Below are 19,620 nucleotides of genomic sequence, written 5' to 3'. Positions count from 1 at the left end.
CTCCCTCCCCTACCCCCATCCCACCCCTCTAGGTCATCACAGAGCTCTGAGCTGAGCTCCCTGTGTTTTATAGCAGGTTCCCACTAGCTCTTTTCCTCATGGTAGTATGTACATGTCAACGCTAGTTTTTTTTTTTTTAATTTACGGGTCCTCCCCAGTGGCTCTGGGATAAAGACTCCACTGGCAATGAAGGACACCCAGGTTGGATTCCCAGGTCAGGAAGATTCCCCTGGAGAAGGGCATGGCAACCCACTCCAGTACTCTTGCCTGGAGAATCCCATGGACAGAGTAACCTGGTGGGCTATAGTCCGTAGGTTCGCAAAGAGTCAGACATGACTGAAAGCGACTTAGCATGCATACACACGCGGTTGATTTACAGTGTCGGGTTAGTTTCTGGTGTACAACAAAATGATTCCATTCCACGTATATATATACATACACACATATTCTTTACATTCATACATTATTTTTCAGATTATTTTCCATTTTAGTTTATTACAATATATTGGATATATTTTCTTGTGCGATACAGTAAGACCTTGTTATCTGTTTTATTTAAAGTAATTTTTATCTGTCAATCCCAAACTCCTAATTTACTTCCCCCTCTTCTTCCTCTGGTATTAAGTTTGTTTTCTTTGTCTGTGAGTCTGTTTCTGTTTTGTAAATAAGGTCAATGTATTATTTTTTTAGATTCCACGTATAAGTGATATCCTATGATATTTGTCCTCCTCTGCTGACTTACTTTACTGAGTTTGATCATCTCTAGGTCCATCCATGTGGGTGCACATGGTGCTATTGCATTCGTCTTTCATGTCCACCATATGCGTATACCACGTCTTCGTATCCATTCGTCTAGGACATGAGTGCTTTCAACGGCTCGTGGTCCGTGGTGTAGAATTACCTCATTATCTTTGGCTTTTCATCCATGGGTGGATGACCTTCCAGATGTTTCGTGAGTCGCTGCTTTGTGCCACCCCGTGGCCTAGGAGTTGGGGGTGCTGCTGACTGAGCTACAACCTTGGGTTTGAAGATCTTGCAAAGTCAGATCAGGGAGTGAGGAGCCGGGTGTAGAGACTCGCAGAGGGCCACGTGGAGCCAGAGTGAGAATCCGAGGCCCTGGTTCCCAGCCGCAAAGTCTGCAGGGGGCATTGCCCCTCGCTTAGACTGTAGGGGGACCATGTTACCTATTTGTCCAAACCGTGGGCTTTCTGAGCACCAGCTGGGTTCTATTAATATTGATAATTAGGCTGTACTAGAAAACTTGAAAGCAAGGACTGTAACAGCCACGTGTCCACCGGTGTTCATAGCAGCATTATTCATCATAATCAAAAGGTGGAAACCTCATAAGTGTCCATTGATGGATGAATGGCTAAACAATGAAATATTACTCAGACATAAAAAGGAAAGAAAGGTGACACATGCTGGAGCACGGGGGAACCTCGAGGACATGATGCTTGTGAAAGAAGCCCGACACGAAAGGACAAATACTCACGAATGTTCCCACTTACACGAGGTTCCTAGTGGAGCCAGATTCACAGAGACAGGACAGAGCCTACAGGGTGAGGGGAAGGGGAGTTAGCGTTTAATGGGCTCAGAGCCCCCGACCAGGATGATAAAGGCGTTTGGAGGTAGGTGGTGGTGATGGTTACATGCCATCGTAAATGTGATTAATGACACTAACATGAACACCTAACATGGTCAAAGGGGTCAGTTTTGTAACTCGCATCTGTTTTACCGCAGTAAAGAAAATGATCAGGCTGGAGGGAGGGTGTAAACCAGCGTGTAAGGTCACCCCCGCCCAGTTGGTCACTTGGGCTGTCTTTTCCCAGAGGAGGGTGGCACTGTGGTGGGCAGGGATGTCGCCCTGGGCCTGAGAGAGAGTGGCTGACCCAGTGGAGCCAAAGCGAGGCTGCCCCAGGTGTCACCCCCGCCGCCCGACACACACACCCCAGCAAACCTGGCATCCCTCAGAATGTGGCTCCGGGAAGGAGAGGCTATGGCAATCGGTGCCGCCCCCTCCATCCCCTTTTCCAAGGATTCCCAAGTAGGAGCAGTGGAGAGTAGCGCCCGGTGGTGTGGTGTGCCTTGGATGAGTTACTTAACTTCTCTGAACATGCGTTTCCCGCTTTTAAAGAGGGCAGCTCCCTCTTTCTCTGTTTGCGTGCAGAGACTGTAGTGAAAGTCATCTTGGATGTAAATGTGAAACTTCTTGTTTTTCTGTTAAGAACTTCCTTTTTCCTATTAATAGCCTTTGATAAAGTTTGGGTATGAAGCAAAAAGCGAGCTAACAGGGAAGAGAGGGAGCCGTGGGCAGAAGTCACCGGCGGAGGTGGTTTGGACAGAGGTCTTGGGGGTGGGGATGAGTCAGGAGAAGGCAGGTCTGGAGGTGGGTCTGACTGTTGTTGTGGAGGGTCTGTGGGCAGCTCGGGGCAGCAGAGCCCCTCCTCCCTGTCTCCCGCCTTGAGGGTCTCCCCCAAGACCCCATTCACTCAGTATTGCTTGAGTGTCCCCTCCCTGTAGGGCTCTGGAGGCTCACTGGGGATCCACACACGTCACTGCCATCCTCGCTGGAGCTCGTGGCCTATTGGGGGGACACGTATGTTAATCAGCTATCATGAGAGTGAATGTGAAGTTACAGGCCTAAATTCATTGATGGTCTCCGGTTTGCCAGACTGCTTCCGGTGCATTTCATTTAAAAAAAAAATCACACCCCGTTTGTAAAATTAGGAGGTTAGACAAGAGTTCTGTGCTGTCCAGGATAGCTGCCACTGTCATGTGTCATTCTTTTTTTTTTTTAATTAAAAAAAATTTTTTTTAATTTCTTGTCCATGCTTTGTGGCATGTGGGATCTTCGTTCCCTGACCAGGGATCAGACACTCACTCCCTGCATTTGAAGGGCAGAGTCTTAACTACTGGGCTGCCAGGGAAGTCCCCATGCCATGTATCATTCTTTAAATTGAAATGAATTAAAATTAAATAAAAAACTGAGTTCCTCCATTAGACTAGCTGCATTTTAAGTGCTCGGATGTCATGTTCGTGAAAACAGTTGGTGGTTCTGAAGAAAATTAAAAATATGACTACCATTTGACTCAGCATTCCCACTGGGTCAAAAATGTTTCAGAAAGCTTTGAAATCCGGGTCTTGAGAAACAGAAGCAACCCAAGTGTCCATTGATGAATGAATTAAAAATGTGCTCCATCCACACACCAGAGTATCACTCAGCCTTCAGAAGGAAGGACATCCTGACACCTGCTAGAGCGTGGGCTGACCTTGAGGGCCTTCTTGGTGAAACAAGCCTGTCACGAAAGGATGAATACTGTGTGACTCTGTTGACCTGGGGTGCACAGTAGCTAAATTCATGGAGACAGAAAACAGAATGGGGAGTGAGCGGGGGTTCATGCTTAACGGGGATGGTTTCAGTTTTGCAAGATGAGTTAGGAGCTTGGGTGCAGAACAACATGAATGTACTTTACACTCCCAAGCCGCATGCTTAAAATTGGTTACGATGGTACATTTTGTGTTCTGTAAATTTCACCACAATTTCTAAGAAGTGGCACACATGGCTGCCTCACTGGACAGTGCTGGAGTCGCCCGTCTCCACCGTCCCGTCCAGCTGGCTAGAGTCCTTGAGGCTGCAAGAATCACAGAAACCCCGAGTTTCACAGAGACCATCTCTGGGCCAGTTGGCTGCTGGGGGCCTCTACACTCCCCCGTGGGGTCCTGAAGGCAGACCCAAAGCCTCCTATCAGGGTGGGCATAGCGGGAGGGTCCCATATCTGCCGGCCATCCAGGCAGACAGAGTGGGGGTTGCCCACCATGGAGCCTCCCAGAGGAGGGGCCTCGGGGGGTATGGGCCCTCACCTGTGCAGAAGGCCAGGCCCTTCTCTCAGCGGGAATGATGATGCTTGTCCCGTTTCTCTGATTATTCCTCTAACAGGGCCCTGGTGGGCAGGGGGCGTTGCTTTGGTTTCTGTAGGGGATGTTGGCTGGCTGGAGCCTCTCTCTGCTGCTCTTGGAGCCTGTGGAGAGGAGTCTCCCCACCCCCACCCTGTGCTACTCTGGAGGGAGTGAGGGATGGAGGGAGATGTGGGGGCGGGGCAGGGGGCTGGCCCAGTCCAGGGCAGAATGGCTCCCAGACCCGCAGACAGATGGAAGCAATTTTCGGTCACGTGGGGCAGGGCTGAACTGCTGTCCCGAAAGACAGGGCCCCATGTCTGTCTCCAGGAAGCAGCCCCAGAGCCACACGTTCGGGCCAGATGCAGCTCTGGTCTTTGTTTGTTTAACGATGCCGGAGCCTAGGGCAGAGTGTTTCTGAGCAGAGGCAATTCATTCCGGGCTGTGCAGGGAGGAGGCCCCCCAGTGGCGGTCGAATAGGGGGGATCCCTGCCTCCTGGGCCGTTTGCCTTTCCCCGGCCCGGGGATGGGGTGAGGTGGGACGTGGAACCAAAACCTCCAGCATCAGCTTGTTGTTAGGAGAAATGTGTGGACCCCCAGGCATCCCCTGGCCTTGTTATGGTGTTACGTTACATGTTTAACGCCCCTGTTCTCTGAAGCAGGAATGTCTCTGCCTGTTCCGGGCAAAGGATAGGGGGACGTTAGTGACTGACTTGGGGATAAACCAGCGACACCCCAGTCTCTGGGATTTGTAAGCTAACAGGGCCAGTCATCTTTCCTCTCTTACTGGCCTGGGCATGCAGGGAGGAGAGGGTGCTGGCTCCCATCTCAGCTCCCTTGGAGGCTCCTGAAGACGGAGGTGGCTGCAGAGGTGCAACCTGGTGGGTGGGGTGGAGTCCGGTTATTTCCTCAGGAAACCAAAACGCAGTTTATCTGAAAGCTCGGCAGTGACCTTCCTGGCAGGGGCAGGAGGGGATGGGTAGGAGGCCGTGTTTGGGAAGGCTGCTTGCCCACCTTGGCAGTGGGGTATGCCCCCTGGAGAGGTGGGCACCTGGGGGGGGGGCCGCTGTTGCTCTGGAAACCACCAGCACCCTCTCCCTGAGGGCTGTGAGAGGGGCTCATGGGCAGAGGGGGAGTGTTTGGACTCGCTGGGTGGTCGCTTCCCATGAGCTCAGGGTGCCCCGGGAGAAGAGACTGTGATCCTTCCTGGGAGGCAGGATGAAGCTGAAAATCCTTCTTAGTGGACAGAGAGGGTGGGAAGAGCTTGGACCCGCGGGGGCAACGGAGGGGCTGGGGAGGGCCGTCGGGGAAGGGTGTGGTCTGGATGTGCACATTGTGGTGGGGGGTACTCCCCCGGATGCAGCTGACCCGTGGGGAACCCACATGGTCCTGAGCGCCCTGACCAGCCCTGCAGGCCAGGTGCCCCTCGGGTCCCCACTGGGAGCTTTCTGGGCATCTCGCCCGCCCCCCCAGGCCTCCAGCTGGGTCACGTGGACTCTTAGGGCAGCCCAGGAGGAGAGGAGGAAGGCTCTGACCCGTAGACCGAAGCAGCCTGAGTTATTTTGAGCAGCTCAGTCCCATCTGCCTGTCTGCAGACCTGAAAACAAAACTGCCTCCCAGGCTGTGGGCGTGGGGCCCCGCAGGTGCTGGGCGGCCAGAGAGAAGACATTTGAATCCAGTCCAGGTGGGAGGCAGGGGGCAGTACCCGCAGGTGCTGCCCATGGGCCCTCTCCTTCCTGCCATCACCCAGGGACCAGTGGGACCACTGTGCCCGGAGGAGCTAGCTCTGGGTCCCCGCCCTCCTTCTGCACTCCTGCCAGCCCGGGGCCACCGGCAGGTGCTTGGGACTGGCTGGTTCCCTCCGTCCTCCATTCAGAGGGTCGTCCTCTCCTTTGTCCTGGCTCAGGCCTTGAGTTGTGGGGTGAGGCTTTGTGGGCCAGGCAGACGGCAGCAGGACAGCTTGGGCCGAGGGGTCTGGCTCTGAGGCATTCCTCCGGGTCTCTTGGGCAACTGAGCCTCATTTTCCCCCACCTGCATGTCCTCCCTCCCCCACCATCGCCCGCTAAAGCGCCCGCTCCTCTTCCTGCAGCCACCGAGGCGGCTCCCAGCAGCGCTGGCGACATGGCTGACACCCCCAGAGATGCCGCGCTCAAGCAGCCGCCTGCGCCACGGAACGAGAAGGCCTCCGTGGACTTCGGCTACGTGGGGATCGACTCCATCCTGGAGCAGATGCGCAGGAAGGCCATGAAGCAGGGCTTCGAGTTCAACATCATGGTGGTGGGTAAGTCCCCCGCTCTCATCCAGCCGGTGAGCCACCCAGAGCCACGCAAGGAAGCCCCCCTGCCCCTCCCCGGCCGGCCACACAGGCTCTTGTAAAACGGGGTGACAGGCCTGGCCTGCAGGACAGACGAGCGTGTGGACTCTTCTACTGAGGTGATCCTCAGCAGTGGGGAGCCCGGCCCCCACGGCTTTGGATCGGAACCCTGCAGTGTGGGTGGTCTAGCGGTGAGGGATACAGACTCTCTGGTGGGGGCTTTGTAGGGCTTTTCCATCAAACTTCACGTGGATCCTGGTATGTCCCGCAGCTAAGGGTGGATCGCACTGGAGGGGCCAGCCCCCACCTTCCCTCCCCAACGCTGTCTGAATCTCACCTCCTCCCGGGAGCCCCAGGACCTTGCATGGGGCAGTTTGACCACCCTGTGGTCAAAAGGCAAGGGGTCCATGTCCTGCTCTACCACAAAGTACAGCGAGAGCTTGGCCACTGCCCAGGCACCCAGCCCTTCCTGCCTCCTGACTGCCCCCTGACCCAGAGCCCCACCAAGGAGAGCTGGGGGATGATGCCCAGGCCTCGCCACCTCCCAGGCGCTTGAGCTGCCGTCTCTGGAGCACCCTGCCGACCAGCCCCATTCTCTCCCCAGGGCAGAGCGGCTTGGGAAAGTCCACCTTGATCAACACCCTCTTCAAATCCAAGATCAGCCGGAAGTCAGTGCAGCCCACCTCGGAGGAGCGCATCCCGAAGACGATTGAGATCAAGTCCATCACACACGGTGAGAGCTGGGCAGGGGCTGGGGGCAGGGCGCCGAGTCAGGTCCCTTGGGGCAGCACCTCTGGGCCTGTTGAGACTCAGAGTGGGGTGGGAGGAGGGCGAGGGGTCAGGGATGCTCTCCAGGATCCCTGCAGGCCCTGGTCAGAGCCCTCTGGAGACAGCTGAGTTTTCCACCAAAAAGCATGGGCAGGGGGCTTCACTACTTTACACTGGCATCTCCCTGGCATCATCCTGGGGGCGCTGCCGGAGGGCCTCTTTGGGACAGGGTGGGTCAGGCAGCCTGGCCGGTAGGGGGCGGTTACGTGCACAGGTCCCGAGTCTCCCCTCTGAACTCGGCGAGGGCTGTGATTGTGTACAGATATTGAAGAGAAGGGCGTCCGCATGAAGCTGACAGTCATCGACACGCCGGGCTTCGGGGACCACATCAACAATGAGAACTGGTGAGGGGACCACTGCCCCGGGCGGAAGAGCCCTCGCGAGGCTGCTGGGAATCTCGCCCCTCCCCCAACCCCTGGGGTCACAGGTCAGCCTGGGAGGCTGTTTCAGGTCTCTGTTGCACTCAGGATTTCAGATGGTACCCACCCCACCCCCAGCCCCCGCTTCCCGGTGTTGGGCGGAGACTTGGGGGATTGGGGACCCGCAGGTGAGGATGGGGGGTCAGGGGGCTGCTTGCCCAGCTGGGGCGGCGGGGGTTCCATGCTCGCTGACTGGGTCCCTCCATGCAGCTGGCAGCCCATCATGAAGTTCATCAACGACCAGTACGAGAAGTACCTGCAAGAGGAGGTCAACATCAACCGGAAGAAGCGCATCCCGGACACCCGCGTCCACTGCTGCCTGTACTTCATTCCCGCCACCGGCCACTCGTACGTGCCCCCGGCGCACAGCCTGAGTGCCCCCGACCTCCCTCTGGCCCCTACCCTGCGTCCCACCCACCTGTCACCATCCAGCTTGCCTGGAAGGGCGGAGGACCGGCTGGGCCCGGGGTGGTCCGGAGCCTGGGCTGTGCCTTCTCAGGGCAGGCGTTCTGGCGGGCCTGGCAGGTGGGCAGAGACTCTCCAGCTGTGTTTCTTTAGCACTTAGCTGCCCCTCCATGTGGGTCGCTAGTCCATAAGGGGAGTGCTGACGATGCGATAACAGACCCTGGCAGGGACCCCCCCACACACCGAGGAGGGCTTAGAGCACAGAGAACAGCGGGCTTGGTCCCGGGCAGGGCTGGATAAGGGCTGTTAGTCGAGACCGCCTTGGAGAGAGCTGCTTTCTCCTGCCAGTGCCACCTGCAGCTACAGATGTACGTACAAGCCAGTGAGGCTGGCATGGGGTGGGTGCCCTGGAGCAGAGGTCGGGGATCTCCTCGCCTCCTTTGAGCAGGGGTGGTCTCCCTCATGACGGCAGTTGCGCTCTTTGATTGTTTAGAATGTTAATTGTGCATATGAGTAGGGCCAGTGTTATTGATTTTTTTTCTTTAAACGTGTGTGTGTGTGTGTGTGTGTGTGTGTGTGTGTGTGTGTGTGTGTATGCATGCTGTCGCTTCAGTCATGTCCAAGTCTTTGAGACCCCAAGGATGGTAGCCCGCCAGGCTCCTCTGTCCATGGCATTTCCCAGGCAAGAATACTGGAGTGGGTTGCCATGCCCTCCTCCAGGGGATCTTCCTGACCCAGGGATTGAAGCTGTGTCTCCTGAATTGCAGGCGGATTCTTTACCCACTGAGCCACCTGGGACGCCCCTTTTTAAAACACGCCCGTATTTTACATTTATATACTTATTTTTGGCTCTGCTGGGTCTTTGTTGCTGCTCGGGCTTTCTCTAGTTGCAGCAGGTGGGGGCTACTCTTGTGGTGCGCGCCTTCCCCTTGCGGTGGCTTCTCCTGGTGGAACGCAGGCCCCAGGGCACGAGGGCTTCGGTAGCTGCAGCAGGCAGGCTCAGTAGTTAGAGCACATGGGCTTAGTTGCTCCGCGGCATGTGGAATCCTCATGGACCAGGGATTGAACCTGCATCCCCTGCGTTGGCAGGTGGATTCTCATCCACTGCGCCACCAGGGAAGCCCCAGATGGGCCCTGGATAGCCTCACAGACCCCTTGTCCTTGGCTCCCTGTGGCTCCATCTGCACCTGACACCCGTAGGTGTCTTTCCACCGCCTGGTGGACACCCTTGGTCTCGTCCTGAATCAGGACGTGGGAAGGAAGGGAGCTCAGCACCCAGTGGATGCGGGAGTGGGTGGGGAGGGGGCAGCGAGGGTAGACAGAGGGGGACTGCTGGGGCCCGGGGTCTGGTTGGTCACCACGGCCTGAGGCTCTGGCTCTGACTGTTCTGCACTCGGTTCTGCTAGCAGCAGGAAGCCCAGTGTTGGGGCCCAGCCTCGCAGGCACCGGTTACAGGAAGGAAGCTGGCAGGAGCCGTGGGCCTCACCTGGGGGCCTTTGTGGGAAACCAAGCGAGTCCCTGAGCCACCCTCGGAGAGGGTCTGCGCAGGGGCGGGGGGCTCAGCCGCGAGTCCCACAGCAGCTGGTCCAGGCTTTGCTCCACCGAGGCGCTGCTGGAAGCAGGGGGCTGAGGCTGGGCCCTGCTGCTGCTGTGGTGACCCAGCGGGGCGCCAAGCCGTCGTGCCCCAGACCCCGGCCCGGGGGATCGAGCAGCTCCTTCCCGTCACCATTCAGACCTCCTCCTGGGGCCCGCCTCACCCTCACACTGAGTGTGACCAACTGTGGGAACAGCAGGGACAGCTCTGGTCCTGGTGGGAAGGTGGTGCCAGCCATTCAGGAGCCCCGCCGCCCTGCCCCACAGCTGCTGAGAGCTGTCTCGGGTTGGGGTGGGGGGTGTCAGGAAGGCCTGAGGGGTAGCATTTCCCACATCAGACCTTGGACACCTGGAGCCAGTGGGCAAGGGGCTGGGGACACCCCAGACAGCAGCCCCCAGCTCATCCTGGGAAATGGGGCTGAGTGAGCACCCATCTGCCCCCAGACGGTGACGCCCCACAATCTGATGGCCCTCTGAGCCGGTGGCAGCCCTTCTCCCAGTGGACACACTGGGGGCTTTGGGAGCTCATCCCCCGGCTGCTCAGAGTTGGTCTGGCCCCCCACCCCTTCCTCCCCCGGGTCAGGGTGGCTCAGGATTCTTTTCCTTTTTCTGTCCCTCGCCAGTGCCTTGGCTGGCTCTCAGCCCACAGCCTTGACCTTGGCATACACCCGCCTGGGAGCTGCAGGCACCCTGGGGGCCTCGCCCCAGCTCCCTCCAGGCAGGAGTGGGCCCCCTTTCCGTGTTTCTGTCCCCGTTCCATGTCCCTCCCCCCACACCCTCATCCGTGTCCCTCTGCTCCAGCCTCAGGCCCCTGGACATCGAGTTCATGAAGCGCCTGAGCAAAGTGGTCAACATTGTCCCAGTCATCGCCAAGGCCGACACGCTGACCCTGGAGGAGAGGGTCTACTTCAAACAACGGGTAGGGCTCCGCCTCTGCCCGCCATCCCCCTTGGTGGGAGCAAGGCCATCAGACAAAATCCCTAGTTTTTATTAGATGGAAGAGACAGTTTCCATCAGGGGACAGATGGTCGCTTCCTTCCCAGTCACTGCCCCACTTGGACTGCTCTCTGAACAGGAGGGTGAACCCTGGGCTCCTATAGAGCCTCTGCCTCTGAGCGGGGAGACTCCTCACTCTTATTCCCAAAGCTCCACTCACAATCCCTTAGGTCCAGGGGTTTTTCCCAGCATGCTTAGGGGAGGACAGCGCCCTAGCAACAGATGTGTCTGGAGGGAAAAGAACAAGGAAGCCCCCAAAGCTGCCCCCGGGCATTTGTCTGTGCTCAGGGCAGAAAGGACAGCTGTTCACGGGGACGTTGTCACTGATCACCATCCGTACGGGCAGCTGTCGCTGTGAAGGGTGGTTTGTGACAGTTTGACACACGCAGGTGCCCCTGTGCAGTATGGGCCGCTGCAGTGAGAGGGTGTCCAGGTGGAATTCAGGACGGGGATGCCCCGTGCCTGGGATGGTGACCCCGGGTCTCTGGGGTGGCTGCGGTCTCCCGGCAGGCCAGTCTGCAGCTGCCCCTCCTCCACTCCAGAGGCACAAGAGCTGGACAGTTACCAGACCCCCAGAGCCCACCCCTGACTCTGAGCCTGGGGCCACTTGCTTTGTGGAGGTCATAGCACGGGCAGATCCCAGTGGGTTGGTCCAGTTTGCTGCATGGACAGTGCCCACTTGTCCCCCCTCTGGACCCCCAGATCACTGCGGACCTGCTATCCAATGGCATTGACGTGTACCCCCAGAAGGAGTTTGACGAGGACTCTGAGGACCGGCTGGTGAACGAGAAATTCCGGGTGAGTGCACCGACCAGACTATTTCCAGGGGCCCCTCACTTCCTGCTAGAGGACATGGGTGGGTCTTCCCAGGGGTCCAGGAAAACAGGTGGGGTGATCTTGAGCCATAAGGAAGTGTTATCTGGGCCAGGAGGGTTATCGGAGCCAGAGGGTCCACGTGCAGCCCTCTCAGGCCAAGGGGTCTCAGTGCTGGAGGCCCGACTCAGGGCAACTCCTGCCAGGGGCCCAGGGAGTGGACCGGCCTTTGCACGCGCAAGTGACCGATGCCTCCTGCCCCTCCCCCAGGAGATGATCCCGTTTGCTGTGGTGGGCAGTGACCATGAGTACCAAGTGAACGGGAAGAGGATCCTCGGAAGGAAAACCAAGTGGGGCACCATCGAAGGTAATGGCTGAGCTGGTGCCCGGGCCTCCAGACAGGTCAGGAGGAAAGCTGCCTCTGCTACCCGGGAACTGTGCACCTGGGCCTGATGGGCTGCTCTTGGGACCTCATCTGTTGCCCATTCGGCCACAGGAAGGGCTCCCGTGGGTCCTGCTTGGTGGAGGACATGAGAGGCTAGGTGTCTTGTCCGGGGCCCACAGCCATTAGCTGACGGAGCCATGCCTCCATCCCAGTCCCCCACATCCAGGCAGGAAGGAGGTATGACGGGCTCTGCCAGGGTCCTGGTGCTGGGGTTTTCCAGGCATGCTGTGTGACCCTGGACAAGTCACCCCACCTCTCTGGGCCTGGGGAAAGGGCTGGGCTGGAGCTCTGTCCAGCTGAGAACCAGATGCCCTCCCCACTCCGTGCCCCCTCGGAGTTCCAGGACCCCCACGTCTTCATGTCCTGGGGCTTCTGCAGCAGACCAGCACAAACTGGGTGGCTTAAACAGAAGTTCATCCTCAGTGTTCTGGAGGCCTCGGGGGAGACTGTTCCCTGCCCCCCTCCTAGTGGCTGCCGGCTGACCTTGGCTTGTAGGTTCAGCCCTGCGGTCTCTGCTCTAACTTCCTCTGTGCTCCTGTGTCTCTCTTCTTCTAAGAGCACTCATCACTGACCTTAGGGCCCCCCTGAATCCAGGGTGATCCCCTCTTGAGGTAGATACATTTGTTTATTGCTGTATCGGGTCTTGGTTGTGGCGCTCAGGAGCCCCCTGGCATGTGGGATCTTCGTTCCCCAACGAGGGATCAGACCTGCATCCCCTGCACTGGAAGGTGGATTCTTAACCACTGGACCGCTGGGGAAGTCCCTGAAATCCTTACTTTAATTACACCTTCACAGACTTTTTTTTCCAAATAGGGTCCCATTCACTGGTGCCCAGGGTTGGGAGCTGGACGTCTGGGGGACACCATCCAACCCACTACAGGTGGCCATAGGTGGGCGTTTCCTTCCCCCTCTCTCTGTTCTGTCCTTCCCTCTTTAGAACAGATTAAAATGGACCACTTTGCTCCTTGTTCACTTGGCTGAAAGGCCCAGCATAGAGAAGGAAGCAGAAAATTCAGCAGTTGCTTTCAACTCCAGCTGCTACCACCCCATCCCACACCTAGCTCATGACCTTGGGCATGTCCCTGTGACCTTGGGCATGTCCCATCATCCCTTGGGTCCCGTTTTTGCCATCCTTGAAGTGAGCACCTTGTGCCAAGAGTTTAGTGAAATCGGAGAATGTCTCAAAGACCATAGGAGCTTTCAGGACAGCAGACACTTTCGTTTTTCATATACTTTCATTGTATTAGCAGGAAATGATACAATGAAACTGATCTAGTGGGGGCACTCCCAGGCTCATTTTACCTGGGTTATTGTTAAAATCCCTCACCTCCCCGTCCCGCCTAGATGTCTGTTAGGCTTCATCCTTGGCTCATCCGGTCTTGGCCCCGCCTCTTCCATTTCTCCTCTTCCTGAAATCTTGCTGTTTAGAAACCTTGTAAAGTGTGTTGGAGGATTTGGGATAAGAAGGGGCCAGTGGGGGGACTTCCCTGGCAGTCCAATAGTTAAGACTCCACACTTCCACTGCAGGGGGCGCAGATTTGATCTCTGGTCAAGAACCAAGATACCACACGCCACGTGGCGCAGCCCAAGTACATTTGAAAAAAGGAAAACGAGAAAGAAAGGGCCACTGGGGAGGGGCAGGGAAGGGCAGCTCCGCCTCTGATAGCCTCTGCTGCCCTCTGGCGGCCAACTTGGGCCCTGCCGGCAGCCGGTAAAGGAAATTGTCGGGAAATTGTTGGGAAATTAGGGAGGTTGGTTTTCTGTGTCCCTGCTCTCCTGCTCTGGCCTGGATCCCGCGCTTTGAATGAGCTGTGCGTTGCTATGGTGCTGCCAGCCCACGTTGAGGATGGTGATGAGAAACAGCCCCACGGAACCTGTAAAGATGGTGGCGGGGGTGGCTCTGACTTCCCAGCAGCCTTCTTGAGGTCCCGGAAGGAGTTTCTGCCATTAGAGTAGTTGAACTTCCCCAAGACTTTGGTGACTTTTTTTTTTAATCTCTGGGACCTTGTGAATTGAGAGCTGACCGGAGAGCAGGCTGCTCTGTGCCTCTCCTCATCCCCACCCTCTCCAGCCCCAGTTCCCTCTTCTTCCTCCTCCTGGGTTGCACACCACCGTCCTGAGGTACTTTACTCATCCTTGGAAGCTGCCCGAATGTTTTCAGAGGAGGGAAGGTGTGATAAAGCACACAGTTAACTCATTTCATCCTCTCCCATCCCTGAGAGGTGGGAGGCATTATTATGCCCATTTTACAGATGAGGAAATGGAGGCTCAGAGAGGCCAGAATAACTTGCCCAACCTGGGATGCAGTGGTCAGACAGTCGCTTCAGGTTCAGAGCCCTGTTTTTCCGTCTACTCTCAGTGCTTCTCCAAGTTAGATGGAAAGGCTGCATGAGAGCCAGCCAGCAGAGGATTCTACTGTGGGCGCAGCCCTGCAGGGTAGGGGATGGGAGAGGAAGGAGGGCAGGGGTCGAGGGTGTGCATGCCCACTCAGTCACTTCAGTCTTGTCCAACCCCGTGTGACCCTATGGGCTGCAGCCCGCCAGGCTCCTCCGTCCATGGGATTCTCCAGGCAAGAATACTGTAGTGGGTTGCCATGCTCTCCTCAAGGGGGTCTTCCTGATTCCAAGGATCGAACCCACATCTCTTGTGTCTCCTGCATTGGCAGGCGGGTTCTTTACCACTAGTGCCACCTGGGAAGCCTGAGTTGGCAGGTGGGGCACTCGGCCTTTTACCACCCTGGTCCCCCTGCTGGCTGTCAGTCAGTCAGTTCAGTCGCTCAGTCGTGTCTGACTCATTGAGACCCCATGGACTGCACCACGCCAGGCTCCCCTGTCCATCACCAACTCCCACAGCTTACTCAAACTCATGTCCACTGAGTCGGTGATGCCATCCAACCATCTCATCCTCTGTCGTCCCCTTCTCCTCCTGCCTTCAATCTTTCCCAGCATCAGGGTCTTTTCCAATGAGTGAGTTCATCACATTGGGTGGTTAAAGTATTGGAGTTTCAGCTTCAGCATCGGTCCTTCCAATGAATATTCAGAACTGATTTCCTTTAGGATGAACTGGTTGGATCTCCTTGCAGTCCAAGGGACTCTCAAGAGTCTTCTCCAACACCACAGTTCAAAAGCATCAATTCTTCGGCACTCAGCTTTCTTTATAGTCCAACTCTCACATCCATACATGACTACTGAAGAAACTGTAGCTTTGACTCAACAGACCTTTGTTGGTAATGTCTCTGCTTTTTAATATGCTGTCTAGGTTGGTCATAACTTTTCTTCCAAGGAACAAACATCTTAATTTCATGGCTGCAGTCACCATCTGCAGTGATTTTAGAGTCTAGAAAAATAAAGTCTCTCATGGTTTCCATTGTTTCCCCATCTATCTGCTGGCTGTATCAACCCTTTAACTTTGAGAAAGGCCCTGCTGCCCTGGGATGGGGAAGCCTGGACCTGGGAGCCAGGCCTCCCGGGCCGTGGAAGCTGGGCAGAGTGCTTTTTTTTGTTTTTTCCACCTCTGAGCCGCACCTCCCTACGACCACAAACGAGAAGTGTTATTCGCTCTCCTGTAGGGTGTGTGGAGATTGGGGATTCCTTCCCGTGGGCCGGACGCCCCCACAGAACCTCAGAGGACAGCCTCCCCTGAGTCCAGATGATGCCGCTCAGCACCCTTTGAAGGGTGACTGGCAGCTGACGACCATGCAGCAGGCAGTTTCTATGCAGCACTGGGCATCGCCGGCCCACTCCGGGGTGCCTGTGGGGTCCCTCCCTGCCCATCTTCCCGCATGCCCAGAGCCAGCTGCTGTCTTCAGCTTGTGCTCAGCACTCCGAGGGGCTTTAGTGTGTCCCCGTGTGCACCCTCCCAGGCAGCGGATTACTCAGTTTTGCCAACTCTTGAGCTCAATAGGAGCGGTCATCCCCAGTGTGCGACCTCTGTACACGTGTGTCCTGAGCACGTGGGGGAGAAACCCCAGCCCCGGTTCCTGCCTTGTTCTGTTCCCAGCACCCCTCTCATCTTCAGGTCTCCCCTGGGACACCCCCGGGCCCCCATGGAGGAGCAGCAGGCCCCCTCCTGCTTAGCATAGCGCTCTCTCCCCTGCAGTTGTCTTGCCAGGTGACAGTGCCATCTTCCTGGAGGGCAGGAGCTGAGGTGCCTGGTGCACCCTTATGGCCCCCCTGCCCCACCCATCTACCTGCCCAGCATTGCCGGGAAGGGCTTTCCTGATCTTAAAGCTCCCTCTCTCTCCTCTGCAGTCGAGAACACCACTCACTGTGAGTTTGCTTACCTGCGGGACCTCCTTATCAGGTGAGAGCCTGGCGGGTCCGGTGCTTGGGTGGGGAGGGGCTGACAGCCCAGAAGGGGCCTCTGTCAGGGCTTCGGGCCGTGGGCGAGGGTGATGGGCCAGCTAGCAGAGGTCTTGAGTAGCAGCCAGCGCACACCACCCATCTGCCTTCCTCCTTGGAGCCCCATTGTCTTAAAATGCCTTGTTGGAAATGAACCAAGCAGTGAAAATCTTTTTTGCTTTCACTTGGGGAAGGGTTGAGTTTGCATCACTGCAGCCTGAGCCCCAGGAGGTCTCAGGTGCTGGGCATGTGTCTGTCCTCTGACCTGGTGGAGGCCCCGCCTCAGCTTCCTTGAGCCCAGGCAAGGAGGAGCCTGTCCTCAGCCCAGATGGTGAGGCCGGGGCCTGGGCAGGTGAACAGAGACAGTGGGGGCTCCCTCCGGGGTGCCAGGGGCTCCTAGCTCCTCAGCCAGCATGACGGATGCTAGGGACGAAGTCACTAGGAGGGACGGGACCATCTCTCATGGCCTCCAAGTTGGGGGAGGACATGGCTTCCAGGAGCTAACTGCCCTGTGCTGGAGAGCCTGGCTGCTGAAGGACGCCCTTCTGACACCTTTGCAAACCTGCCCTGATGGTCAGTGGAGAAGGGATGCTTGAACACATGACTACAGGGGTACCAGTACCCGCCCTCCCCAGGCCCCTCACCCGCCGGCTGCAGGCCGCTGCCCCTTGCCTGCCAGCACAACTGGCCGCTGCCTCTTCTGAACCAGAGCAAGGGCACTCCAGCCCTGCCCACCGCCGGGGGCCTGTCTGCACTCAGCCTGTCCCTGAACTGGCGATTGAGTTGTCCCAGAAAAGGGGCTGTGTTGGAACACGTGGTCCTGAGAGTGGCAGGGGTTGCCATGGAGACCCGCCTCCTCACCCCCGAATCTCCTGTCCAGGCTTGGTCTGTCTTGGTGGGGCTAAAGCGCCGTGCTGGAGAACCGCACCCCCCAGCCGGCCCGGGGAACCGTGTAGTGGGGATTGGGAGTGGGGAGCGCAGGCTGAGTGAGCGGGAGCGCCCCCCCCACCCCTGGCCCCCCTCATGACCCCTCCCCCGTGTCCCTCCCAGGACACACATGCAGAACATCAAAGACATCACCAGCACCATCCACTTCGAAGCCTACCGTGTGAAGCGTCTGCACGAGGGCAGCAGCGCCGTGGCCAACGGCATCGAGGAGAAGGCATCCGAAGCCCAGGAGATGTAGACACGGCCCGCCCCGGGACCCTACCCCGAGTCTTTACCGTCTCCCGCCACCCGCCCCATTTTTATTTTATATAATTTTCTCCGTGTGTCCTCGATCTCCGCCCCTTCACACCTGCCAAGTAACAAGATGACGAGCGCCCTCTGAGTATGTTTGTTATTAGCCCACTGACTACGGGGACCAGGACTGGGAGTGGGGGGGGAGCTTGGAGTGGGGGGTGGCTCTCTGGCCCTCCCTGAGGTCCAGAAGGGGCTGGAGGACCACTGACTCAGTTCCTGACCCTGCCCCCACTCCAGGCCCCAGGAGTGGCCCCCAGCTCTTAGAGCCCCTGGAGCGTGGCGGGGTGGTGCCCGCGGGAGGATGGGACCCTGCCGGTGGACCTGGGGCCCCTTCCTGCCCCCGCCTCCCTACACACCGCTGGGGAGCCTCTGAGCCCGCCCCTAGGGGAGAGCAGTTCATTCCACGAGATCCAAGTTGCCCATTGGCTGCTGCCCGCCCGCCCGCGAGCCTGTCCTGGAGCAGAAAGTGCCTTTATCTCAGCCGTCCACGAGCCACCAGCTCTCCGCAGCTGTCCCCTCGGGCGGGGAACTGGGACAAGGTGGAGAGAGGGAGATGTGTCTTTATCTCCCGTTATGTCCCGCCCCCTTCCCCACCCCCGCTGGAATTTGAGGATTGAAAGGAAGCAAAAGATGCACCCAACCCCGCCCTGATTTTTGGGAAGGTCCAAGAGTGAATCTGGTAGAGGAGCTAAGGAGGAAGTCAAGTGCTGGCAGGTGCCAGAAGGAAGTGGGGGGCTGGGGGCTCTCGTGGGCTTGGTGCCGGCCCTGCCCCCACCTCGTGTGACCAGGGAAGTGTATCTGTCTGTCTAGACATCCATTTGGCCCGAGACACTCTGGTTAAGTGAAGGCCCAGTTGGCCGCCCCAGACACACAGCCCCCCTGACCGAGGCCTGGCTGACACCACGACCAGGGAGGTGGGAGGCCAGGCAAGCCTGACTGTGTGTTGCCTTGATGTGCCTGGGGCCCTGCACCTCCCCCGCCCCCAGAGCCCATCATAAAGACCCCCAGAGAGGGACTGATCAGGGGTCAGGTATCCACGGCCCACAGTCGGGCTCCACGTCCTCACGGCCGGGCTGGGGAGCTCAGACACGGGTCAATGATCCGTGACCGTCTGCAGGCCCCAGGCTGGCTTCTTGCCCATGAGAAGGTGGGAGGGGTGGGTGCAGACTGGTGTGTGTGTGTGTGCGCGCGCGCATGTGTGTAGGTCATTGCTTCGTGTGTTTACTCCCTCCCCACCTAAGAGAGGAAGGACCCCTTAGTAGAAACAGTTTACTTGCCGACTTGCCATTTTTGCCAAAACCAAGATGTTGAAGGATGTGTCCGTCGCCAGCGTCGGGGTCCCGGCCGTGGACCAGTCCAGCCGGCCCGTCTTGGGACGCCTTCGCTTCCTTCTCTTGTAGCCAGATTTTTGAAAACTTGTTAGTTTCACTGGGATCTGTTCCACAGTGGCCTTTCGCTATGTGCCTCCTGAGAAATTCGTCTCTTTTTGTATAAATAACAAAGTGTTGAAAATGTATTTCCTGAAATAAATGTTCCAAATGCAAACCCGGAAGACTGGAGTGGGGATTTTTTTTTTTTCCCCTCTTTTCTGACCCCGAAAGTGCGGCGCTCCTTTGATGAGTGTGAAGATAGCGTGGAAGTGATTGCTAGGGAATTGTTTCATCTCCTTTTGGGAGGAAGAAAGGTTTCAGGGACTTAGAAGCACTGATTTAAGGGGATGATTGAAAAGCGAACAGAGTCTTAATTTATTCATTAAAAGAAGGCTTTGAAGGCATTCCACCGGGCGGTGCTGTGCGCTGCTTCTATGACTGTATCCTGGAAATAATGGTTTTCTTCTTAAAATCAAAGTCTGTTGCAGTGAACCCTATGAGCTGGTCAGTGTTGGACAATCATTTCATACCAATATATATTCCAAGAGAGCTCAGTCACCAAAAGAGTGGAATGAAAGAGGCTGCCCTGTGAGGTTTTTTCCTGCATCCCGAGTGGGGCATCTAGGCTGGGGATCTGGGTATTTCTTAGCTGTGTGTAGGCCTTACTAGCCCCTTTCTCCCTCCTGGAGGAGTGGCCTGGGGCAGCCATCACAAGCCACCCTAAACTGGACAGCTTAAAGCAACAGAAATGGATTTTCTTGCAGTCTGGGGGTCAGACATCCAAGGGCATGTGTCGGCAGGACGAGGCTCCCTCTGAAGGCCCAGGGAGGAGCCTTCCGCCTGGACGAGGCTCCCTCTGAAGGCCCAGGGAGGAGCCTTCCCGCCTCTTCCAGCTTTGCTGGCTGTGTAGTTCCAGTCTCTGCTTCGGTCCTCTCCTGGTGTTTCTCGTTGGATCTCAGGC

The 19,620-nt window shown here is 57.2% G+C and overlaps 1 protein-coding gene across 7 annotated transcripts in view; it reads left to right on the top strand.

The window, feature by feature from the left end:
- SEPTIN9 (septin 9) overlaps window positions 1–18,825 on the top strand; it is a 149,736-nt gene extending 130,911 nt beyond the window's left edge. For all 7 annotated transcript variants that reach the window (XM_068978564.1, XM_068978563.1, XM_068978568.1 and 4 more), the window contains 9 exons: window positions 5,984–6,175; window positions 6,813–6,941; window positions 7,299–7,380; window positions 7,666–7,803; window positions 10,255–10,372; window positions 11,152–11,247; window positions 11,533–11,629; window positions 15,958–16,009; window positions 17,098–18,825. In XM_068978564.1, the coding sequence (XP_068834665.1) occupies window positions 5,984–6,175; window positions 6,813–6,941; window positions 7,299–7,380; window positions 7,666–7,803; window positions 10,255–10,372; window positions 11,152–11,247; window positions 11,533–11,629; window positions 15,958–16,009; window positions 17,098–17,233 (1,040 nt within the window). In that variant the 3' untranslated portion in view covers window positions 17,234–18,825. The remainder of the gene's footprint in view (window positions 1–5,983; window positions 6,176–6,812; window positions 6,942–7,298; window positions 7,381–7,665; window positions 7,804–10,254; window positions 10,373–11,151; window positions 11,248–11,532; window positions 11,630–15,957; window positions 16,010–17,097) is intronic.
- Window positions 18,826–19,620: the final 795 nt, after the last annotated feature.

The sequence above is a fragment of the Capricornis sumatraensis genome, chromosome 8 (assembly GCF_032405125.1).
Source record: "Capricornis sumatraensis isolate serow.1 chromosome 8, serow.2, whole genome shotgun sequence".
In the NCBI taxonomy this organism is placed as follows: Eukaryota; Metazoa; Chordata; class Mammalia; order Artiodactyla; family Bovidae; genus Capricornis; species Capricornis sumatraensis.
The sequence above is the reverse complement of the archived record's forward strand: the minus strand, read 5'-3'. Positions and strand labels throughout refer to the sequence as shown.